Raw genomic sequence first — 10,617 nt, forward strand, 5'->3', positions numbered from 1 at the left:
AGCAAATTTTTGCGATATGATTGTCATGATATGCTGAGGATGCTGGATTTGTATTAGCATGCAAAACGGATTTAAGCACGTATTTCGTCATCGTTTTTTAATTCGAATTCTATTGTTCTTTTTTTTCTAATGACATTTGCAAACATCACAGTGGTAGTTAAAAAGGTGTGAAAATTTAAAATAAGAAGTGCAAGTTCTGACAAAAGGCTGTATTTGAGTATCCATTAGCCATGTATCTGCCCAAGTTCTTCCTTGCTCTTTTGCACTAGTTTACATTGTTTAAGTAATACAATATTTTATATGAGACTTGCGTTTTATAACATACTTCAGCGGAATACACATCCAAGAGCAAGGCCCTATCCAGGGGGGGGTTGAACCCCCTCCCAAACGAATGCTTGTCTGAATCATAAAAGCGTAACAAAAATGAATATAAATAGGTTTTTGATATGTTTTTTAATTTTTGTAACCCCCCTCGAAAAAATCCTGCATAGGGCCCTGTCCAAGAGTTTATTTCAGAGAAGGACCTAACTCATTAGCGTCATTTCACAAACTACAGGAGGGGTGGGGGAGCAAAAATCTTTTGCAAAGCTCTATCCACTTGAAAAAAATTCAAGCCCCTGGCCTAGGGTTCAAAGCAGGAAATAAATCGCAATTTATGTCATTCATAGGATTAATTATAAGAATGAAGTTATTTTGGCGAAAAAAGGTCGTGATCCTTCTGCGGAGGTACTAATGTAAAAAAAAAAGTAGACACAAACCTCTAGCTGAGAACTCATCTAGCCTCTAGCCTCTAGAATAAATAGTTCAGGGGAATTCCCAGATTCTTAAGGGGTGTTTTATTGTAAGTGCTACCAGACGAATATATTTAAAGGGAGGGGGCTTCCGCACTGTTGTTTTAAATTTGCCAGTGAATGTTTCATACATTTCTTTCACTATTAAATATACTCCGCCTGAAAATATACCCCACTTGATTATAAATGTACTTCGAACTTTGAGCTTATCGCAATCCAACATGGAATTCGTCTTTAAGGTGACGCACGACAAATCTTAGGTATACAGTCTTAAACCTCCAACCCTATCAGTTCTTTAAGGATTAGCTTCGTACTATTCGGACGAATTTACAAGCCTCCAGTCCTGACCTTGCCTATTTCTACCTTTAGTCAACATGGTAGCCCCAATAGAAACCCTTGATGCCTCTCTGACAGTCACTAGAAACTATTCAACATGTTTGGAAATACTTTGTTAATATTTCAATCGTCTTACGTAAAAATTCAAACATTTCATTCGTTCATGTTTTAGCCTCAAAGGCATGTTATTTTTAGCAATTTCATGTAGAGAATAGTCGCGAAACGATTTTCTAACTTGCCTATAAATCACAGTGACATTCATATTTAATTATACTTATGCTATAGAAAATTGTAAAGAAGAAAACAAATTAAATACTCGTTTTACGGTAGGTAATGCAAGATTTGACATAACGGTCTTTTTTTGGCAAGTTATTTTTTTTTCTAAGAGGGTGGTGAAAAAAAAAAATGGGAGAATACATTAAAGATTCAAGGTTCTTCAAGTTTTCTTAGCGGGTGTCCTAGCCCAGACTAGCTCAGCCCTAGCCCTAGCTCAGACTAGCCCGGGGGTAATTCCCCCTCTCACCAAACCCCTCTGTCAGCAGGTTTAATAGATAATGGACGATTCCACTCATTGTCTATGTTAAATAGATAAGATTAATACAAATCATATTTCCAGTACCTGATTAGCTGGGTTCTTGGCAAGAACGTATCCAGGATTAATTTTTCGGAGGGGGGGGGGGGAGCAAAAAACAAAAACACAACAGAATTTGTTTATATTCATTTTCTTAGGTTTTTACGAGTCAGACAAACATTTTTTTTTGGGGGGGGGGAGTTCCACACCCGGTACAGCCTTGGTTCTAGAGTAATCACACATGTTGTTAGGTTGTACTAGAGAGAAACAGAGAGTTTACATGTAAAAAATGTAGAGACACAAAATCTTTTCGTTCTTTTCACTGGCTTAAAATTTCATTCACAAGGACTAATCAGATTTTGTACTGGCTTAAATTTGCCATAGCAACAACTGGCAAATACAACAACGGGTAAAAGCCACGGGGTTATTTGGCCTCCCTTTCTGACATACGCCTTGAAAATAATTTGATTGGATTTTCAAAATGTTATAAAAACAAACCAATGGAATTAAAGCTTACTCTTTATACACAGTAGTTTAGGGTAGTAACCTCTCTTTTATGCTTGATGCCGCCTCAGACTAAGAGAGAAAGACAGCGAGAGAGAGAGGAGGGGAAGAAACAATGAGAGAAAATTGCAGCCTAAGGGGGGGGGCATCAAAATAAATATAATAAGATAAGGTAAACAATATGTTTGCTATATGCAGTACAGAGTTAAGACCCACGATTTTAATGTCCATGTATAAGTGGGTACTACTGTTTACAATGAAGCAATGAAGGGATTATTAAAGTTTAGGTTCAAGTACTAAAAATTATATAAGATTAATTTGCATTTATCTGGTTTCCAAGTCTGAATTCCATGTTTTCTGAATTTTTTAGGATTGGAATAAGGAGTTCTAAAGAAGCCTTAAAATGTTTTATAAATATCTTGATATTTTCAAGAAATATCTGTACATTAATTGGGCCAGTACTGATGCCTTAAAGTTTGCTAAGAAAATCATGAACTTTCTATTAAATTGATGAGAAAGAGAAGCCATATGTTTCTATTGTCAAGTGCTAAATACATATTTTCTTGTATTTAGATTTAAAATAGATTTTTAGATTCTTTCAAATATATTGAGACAAATTTAAAGTGAGTGGCGTCAATTCACGAGCAATATGAGGGGAATATATTTTCTAAAAATGTAAAACCCAAAATTATAAAATTGAACTCAAGTACGCAGGGAGATTGAATAAAATACAATGTGTGACAGAAATATTTACCAAGGATTGGAAAAAAAAGGTTATTTTCAACACACACTTGACAAGACAAGTATTTTAACAGAATGCCTTAAGGCACTCAAAAAAGCCTCGTTAACTTGGTTATGCATTATTGTTAATAAAAAAAAACATTTAAAAATACAGTTTTGGTACATACGTTGTACTTCCTCTACTTTCAAGCATTTCAAAACTCGAACATGTTTCAGGAATCAATTATGTTTGAAAGTAGAGGGCCGCGTGTACGCTTTTCCCAATAACGAGGGCGTATCTAGGATTTTTGTTCCGTTAGAGACAAAGAAACTTGAAAAAAAACATCAAAAATGTGTATATGTGTATTTTTGTTACGTTTTCGTGAGTCAGACAAAAATTTGGGGGAGGGATGGGTCAAACGTGGTTACATCCGACTCCCCTGGATTACGGACTTGCCCAAGAAGTCTCATTTTTCTCAGGATTTATTACGACATTCCACCAGTGTGAAAAGGATATCCAAATGTGTGCTAGCATATGCTAAGAAGAAAGAGAGGAGGTAGGTAGCTAAGACCCTTTTTAGGGGAAAGACATTCCCCTAATTCCCCTCTCGCTTTACTACTCATTGCGACAAAAGTGCATTACTTATTTCATTATTTTCTTTTTAGACTACTACTACTATACAACTCACCGCAGCACCAAGCCGCCTGAGGCCAACACAGCTACGCACGCTCCTCCTCCACCCCAATCTATTCTCGTCGAACATTTTACGGTTTTGAGTAGCACTTGTTTCACTGCACCCCCCTGAATATGCCCATGATTCGTTCCGCTCATGTTAATCATGGCCAAAGAAAACGAGGTTTCTACCTGACAGAGTGAAGAAAAAGTGAATGTTCCTTATAACTAATAAACATTACAGTAAAGATGGAAGCTTGTGATAATCAAGGGCGGATAAGCGGCGATGATGTACAATAAACCCCTGACATTTCGCACTTTTACTGGTTGTTGAGGCGGGAAGTTGACATTTAGCTAAAGTTTCAGCTTCAAGCAAGTCAAACCCCATACCCTAGAAAATCCCAAGAGATGTTACGGGTATGGTCAAATCAATCGAATTCCCATCTGGGATAGGGAAAGGATGTAGCAAGAACTGTGATTTTCATAACCCCAAAATACCCAGATGGTTTCGATATTAAAATTCTCCTGGGTTCTTAGCGGAATACAACAAAGACCAATTTTGCATTGCCTGTAAATTTGAAGCTGATTCTGAATATAAAGGGCTATATACCTGCATAAGAGTGCATCTTAATTAGATGTGTTACCCCTTGAATTTACTCATAATTTTAGACCTAAAGAACCTTAAGGTGAAAGCAACTAGAGTGGGTGCTTAGTCAGGCCTTTTAAAAAACAAAGTTTTTGTGATGAAAGTAAAGAGCGAAGTTGAAACTTAAAACGAACGAAATTACTGCTTCACGGTTTTCGCAACATATTTTTGAAAAACTGTTTCAAGCAAATTGGCTCGTGATATTCCCTATAGGCTATTTCTAGATTTCTGAAAGGTGATTACGTGCTATAGCGACCACACTCAAATTCTTGATCTAAGTAAAACCGTTCCTCTGTCTGCATTCGGAGATAATTAGCTTAGTCTCAGTGAGAAAAACTACAATACAAGTATATTTTAATTAAGCATCTAACGTAGAGAGCAGGGCCTTATCTTGACTTTTTTTTCGGAGGGGGTTTTACTCAAAAAAAAATTTTGGGCGGGGTTTACACAAAAACTATAAAAAACAATACAAAATTTGTTTATGTCCATTTTTGTTACGTTCTTACGAGTCAGACAAAAATTTCGGGGGGGGGGGAGGGGGTCCCCCCCTCAGGATAAGGCCTTTATATAGAGTTGGTTAGGTTAGGTATTTAATATAATGCGACCCGGGGAGCCTGCTTTCCATAATTCACCATTGTAGTTTCCATAATTTTGTTACTAAAGTATTATAATTCCATCATATTTTGGTATATTCCATTAGGATCAACCTAACTTTACTTCTTCGGTGTGGTCGCTATAACACATAAGTACATTCTGAAAAACTGACGGTTTTAATGAAAACTAAGCTTTCTTGAGTTTTTTTTATGAGATAAAATCGTGTCGTAAAATTTATTTATTTCGTGGCCGGTAAAAGACTTGAGAGGTTTATGAACTTTTATTTTATTTTCTGCTGGCCACTGATTCTGTTCCTGTTTTACTGTGTCGGTTTTGTCTTTTCGCTAAAGCACTAGTTTTTCAGAATTCTAAAAATATAGGGTCTTCATGTTATAGGGTCAAGCATAGGGTCTGCAGTCCATGAAACTATTTATTGTTAGTACAAAAAAAGGCTACTTAGGTACCGGCCTACCGGTACCTAGATCAGAATTTATTCAATGTCACGTATAAAATCAGCGCCACAATGACATAGCAATGCTCAGAAAATGCCCTCTAGGCGTTCAGACATGAAACTTCAAAAACATTATTAAAATCCAAAATTGTTCACTGAACGGACTCTCACTCCTAAGTTTGCGGATTTACAAGCCCGGCTCCAACTCCTAGTTCTTTTGCAGTGCATCAGTACTGATTCCGAGGTCAAAATTCTTTTTTCTATTGATATCAGTTTAAAAAAAACTTCTATGAACTTTTTTCGTAGCTATCAAGGTTATATATTTTTTTTCTTCCTCAACATTATACTTTCCTTTAAAATTTCTATATATATATATATATATATATATATATATATATATATATATATATATATATATATATATATATATATATTGCAATTAGGCGTAAAAACAATTTTCATTTTCGGAACAATAATAGAACATAATCGTTTCTTTTGCCAAGGGATTTTTTCTCCAGATACTCTATCATCTGTATATTCTTTATACTGTCCACTTGAGGTTTAAAAAACAAGGGAAAAAAAGAGAAAGCGTAACGCCTTCAGGGTAAAAGATATAACATGTACAGAGCCCCAATAAATTGGAGCAATGCCAATTCTTATTAGAGCTCACTTGTTATTCTCTTTTAATCTGATCGGCTAAACCTGAAACAGGGAATAAGCACGTTTTTTGTATTATTTTTTCTTCTTTTTTGCACTAGCTTAAATGACAAAAAAATATTAGCTAAAATTAACTAGTTTGGGCTAATTCTGCCTACTTTTTAATTCAGGTAATTTTCATCTCACTGGGCTAATTCTATAAAAAGTATTAGCCAAATAATTAGCACAATTTTTTTTTTTTGCCAAATGATTAGCCATCAGCACAGAAGTGTGTAGCAGGGAAGAAGAGGGACTTCAAACCCATGCTGCCATAAGAATTTCAAGAACATCCCAAGGCTAATCCTTATCATTTACTTTGCTCAATTTTGTTTTCAAATTAAATAAAAAAACAAGTTTAATTGGATCTTGTTTTTAAGGAACAAAATTAAATCTTAAAATGAATAGAAATTATTACGTATATGACGGGGTTCGCACCATCGTTAATACCTCGCTCTTTATGCTAAAGTTTGAATTTTGTTCCAGTTCTTTAAGAATGACCCCTAAATTAGAAAGGGTTTAATTAGAATAAATGGCTTTTTTCAAAGTACTAAAAAAACTTTAGCGTAAAGAGCTAGGTATTGACGAGGTGGCAAACCCCCTCATATACGTACTAAATTCTGTTCGTTTTAAGTTTTAACGTTGCTCCTTACTTTCAGTTGAAAAAACTTGTGTTTTTTTATTTAATTTCTGATAATTTTTAAAATAACTGTTAAGTCCGGGGCCCCCTTCATGGAAAATTCTCTTCCCCCATGAAAAATTCCTCCATAGAAAAATCCTCTCACGACCCCCCCGCCCCCCACACCTCCAGCAGATAAAATCCCCCCGAAAACGTCTGTAATCTTTCCAATAACCAAAACTATATGTAAACAATGGTCAAAGTTCATAACTTGCAGTCCTGCCCCCAGGGACTGTGGGGGATTAAGTGGTCCTAAAAGACACTATTAGAATTTTCGACTATGCTGAACAAAATGGCTATCTCAAAATTTTGATCCGGTGACTTTTGGCCAAAGATGAGCATGGGAGCTTAGTTGCCCTCCAATTTTTGGGTCACTTAAAAAGGGCGCTAGAACTTTTAATTTCCTTTCGAATGAGCCCTCTCGCGACATTTTAGGACCACTGGGTCGATACGATCACCCCTGGATAAAAATAATAAATAAATAAACACGCATCCATGATCTTTCTTCTGGCAAAAAATACAAAATTCCACATTTTTGCAGATTGGAGCTTTAAACCTTTGCAGAGAGTTATCTGATACGATAAATGTGATGGTGTGATTTTCATTAAGATTCTATGTCTTTTAGGGGGTGGTTCCCCCTTTTTCCAAAAATAAGGCAAATTTACTCAAGCTCGTAGCTTTTGATGGGTAAGACTAAACCTGATGAAAATTATATATTTGGAATCAGCATAAAAATCCAATTCTTTTGATGCATCTATTGGTATTTTGGTCTTATAGTCTATTGGTCCGTTTTTAGAGTTTTGGTTACTATTGAGCCGGGTTGCTTCTTACTTACAGTTTGTTACCCCGAACTGTTTGATTTGGGCCATTTCATTTAGTTCGATTGATTCTTTTTTTTTTTAATTTGAGCAACTCCCAGGATTAATTTCAGTGGAAATGTCTGGTAAGTGTTGTTTTCTAAATTGTTTGTTTATAAACAGATGCAACTGAAGCAAATTCAGTAGTAATACGGAGGGATAATCAGTTATTAGGATTTGAATAAATTCAAACATTATAAGTAGGATACAGTCAATAGCAGTCAATGTTTTTTATGATAACACCAAACCTGGGTATTTTTTAAATTCTAAGAGATAAGCAAATTGACAATAACAACGAGATAACTGTTAGTACTCAGATATTTCGGAAGATTACAGAATCATTGGAAAAATAAAGGGTAAGACTAACTTTAGTTAAAGAGTAAGACTAATACTGTGCTTAAATTATAAATTAAGAAGGAATAGTACTAAGAACAGTCTTTTAAAAACTATAGTCAAAGTCATTAAGTCTCAAACCAAAATTGAGATAAAGCTTAAAAAAGTTTTTTTTCATCCATAGAATCTCCAAAACCCGAAATAGTTAGAAATAGTAGAGAGAGGTTAAATAATAATAAAAACCCAAAATAATAATTTATTCTTTTTTTTTTTAATCTGGTGACGCGTTGTATGTCTTTGCTAAGGGACAGCCGCATTATTGACCTGTGAAAAACAATAGGCCAAAGTCATGGGTAAAGTTCTAGTTTAGGAATTTCCTGTAATCTTGGAAAGTAGATTATGGCCCTTGTGTATTATACGGCAAACACTCAAGTTTATGCAGCGTAAAACTCGAGAACAAACCGGTTTCTTCGTTATTTTCTTTCAGCTTAGCGTGGGACAAGAGAAAGACAAGTGACAGAATAGATGGGAAACATATTATTTGGGCTATATATTTGCACATTAGGGGGACGGATTCTTACCATATAATGGCCTATGCAAAATAAACGTAACTAACATATTTTGCATGCAGACACGCTATATTTTACCCCACATACCAGCATACCATATATTAAATACGTAACCTAACCTAACCAAAGAAATATACCCGGTTATAATGGTTTATGAACAAAATTATAAGAATTACATAAATGGCAAATCCCAAATTGTAATTTTAACATTCATATTAGATCACCCGTTTCACTCAATTCCACTCTAACAACTGTTTTAGTACCGGGTATTTGTCCCGGTATATGTAGCATCTTCCGTTTGACATTCCATATACAGTATAAGTGTCCGTTTAATGCACTAGCCTAGTACCCTTTCAAGGATGGGTCTACAGGCTAAAGTATGTCCTGGGCAGTGGCGGATCCAGGATTTTTTAGGACGGGGGTGCAAAATAGGTTGATCCGATAAATTTGCGTTAGGAGCAAGTTTAATTAACGTTAAATAAGTAAATTACACTACTTTAGACTATGTTAGAGGGGTCGCGCGCCCCCCACGCCCCCCTCTGGATCCGCCACTGGTCCTGGGAAGGTATTTTGAAGTAACTACCTCAACTCCTTCTCCCTCTAGAGGGTCCCGACCTTTGATGACCTTTAAAAATCTTTGTGTTATAAAAGTGAAATTTTGCAAAATAGATTTTCTGCTTAAATGAAGCACAGCAAGTTTGTTTTGAGCTTTGTAACTTTGCTCAATCCCAATTTATAAGGCTTTAAAGATATGCAAATGCATTTCATAAATTTTGAAAAAAACTTTGATAGCTTATAGCTTAAAATTCTACTCAAATGATGGGAATTGCATTTTCAGAATTAAAGCCAGACAAAAGGAAACTGATAACTGAAAATTAAGGTAAAATGTTGTTTTGTCAAAATTTCAAATTTGGGAAGAGCATATAATAAAGAATCAAGCAGGGGCGTCGTTAGGGGGTGGCAAGGGGGGGGGGCAGTTGCCGGTCAATATATACCAAATCATATTATTTATTTAGGTCTATATTGAATGCACCATTAGATGCCTTTTTTTATGCTGATTACAAATATGATAAGCGTTTTACGAATATAGTAAGCATTTATATTGGAAATGAATTTACGCCCCCCCCCTATATCTGCACATTCAGGGTTAGGTTAGGTAGAACCTATATAGGGGGGAGGGGGCTTAAATTCATTTCCGATAGAAATGCTTATTATATTCGTAATCAGCATAAAAAAAAAGGCATCGAATGGTGCATTCACTTTATTTGAAACTCAATAATATGATTTGGTATATATTGACCCAGTTGCCCCCCAATAATGCGGAGAGAAAATATTATAAGTCCCATGTCCTTTGAATATCCAGATATGGACCCCTATTGCCCCCCTCACCCAATAAAAATGCTGGAGACTCGCCCCTGAATCTCAGGATAGGATACTACTTTTATTTAATTAAAATGTTTCCTTCGGATGAGCTGCTAATACCGTGTTACCGAGATAGAAGCTTTAAAATCCCTTGTCAGGGCGGAACTTAGTCTCTGGATCCATTCTGAAAATTTAATCCACACAACTCAATTAAGTTATTTTCCAAGATAGCGAAAAACCCATCATTATCAAATATTTACACTGGGTGGGGGCCTAGCCTATAGACCTTTCCCCTTCAAAAATGTCCCGATTTTCCCTTTTTTGGCTATAATCAGAGCCTCATTTATGATTTTTTACTTAAGTACAAAGATATGTATTTACCATAGTTACTCCTTCATGCTGATCCATAGTTATAGCGATAGGATCCTTTTTGGACCGAATTTTTACTTAATACACTAACACAGATATCAACAACAATTTAGTTTCGATTCCTGGTCGAAAACTGAATTAAAATCGCAAAACATTGGTTTGATTTCCGATTGCGCATCATAACCAATCAAATCAAAATGGGCGGAGCTCAAAATTTGATAACAAAAATCGACCAATCAGAGAGTTCTATCAACGAGTCGCGCTAACGCAATAGTAAATACATTGGAAAAAAGGGAAATGTAAAATATTTCGCTAAAAGTAGGCAAATTTTACCAAGTCGGTACAAAATTATCAATACATGTATCCACAAAAATGTTTTATTGTTAGCACGTTATTCCTTTTTAAAGTGGTATATGGTTATCAAATGATCGTGTTCACGCACTTGCAGACATACATCTGCCCCCCCCCC

The 10,617-nt window shown here is 35.6% G+C and overlaps 1 protein-coding gene across 1 annotated transcript in view; it reads right to left on the minus strand.

Annotated features, from left to right (window-relative positions):
• The window catches only part of LOC148939982 (uncharacterized), a 135,909-nt gene extending 125,636 nt beyond the window's left edge, over nt 1-10,273 (minus strand). The window contains exon 1 of the mRNA XM_089106503.1: nt 10,161-10,273. Within this exon, the coding sequence (XP_088962629.1) occupies nt 10,161-10,187 (27 nt within the window). The 5' untranslated portion in view covers nt 10,188-10,273. The remainder of the gene's footprint in view (nt 1-10,160) is intronic.
• Between the last annotated feature and the right edge of the window lie 344 nt (nt 10,274-10,617).

This window comes from Artemia sp. Qi Xiang Cuo, chromosome 20 (genome assembly GCF_049724085.1).
Source record: "Artemia sp. Qi Xiang Cuo chromosome 20, ASM4972408v1, whole genome shotgun sequence".
NCBI lineage: Eukaryota > Metazoa > Arthropoda > Branchiopoda > Anostraca > Artemiidae > Artemia > Artemia sp. Qi Xiang Cuo.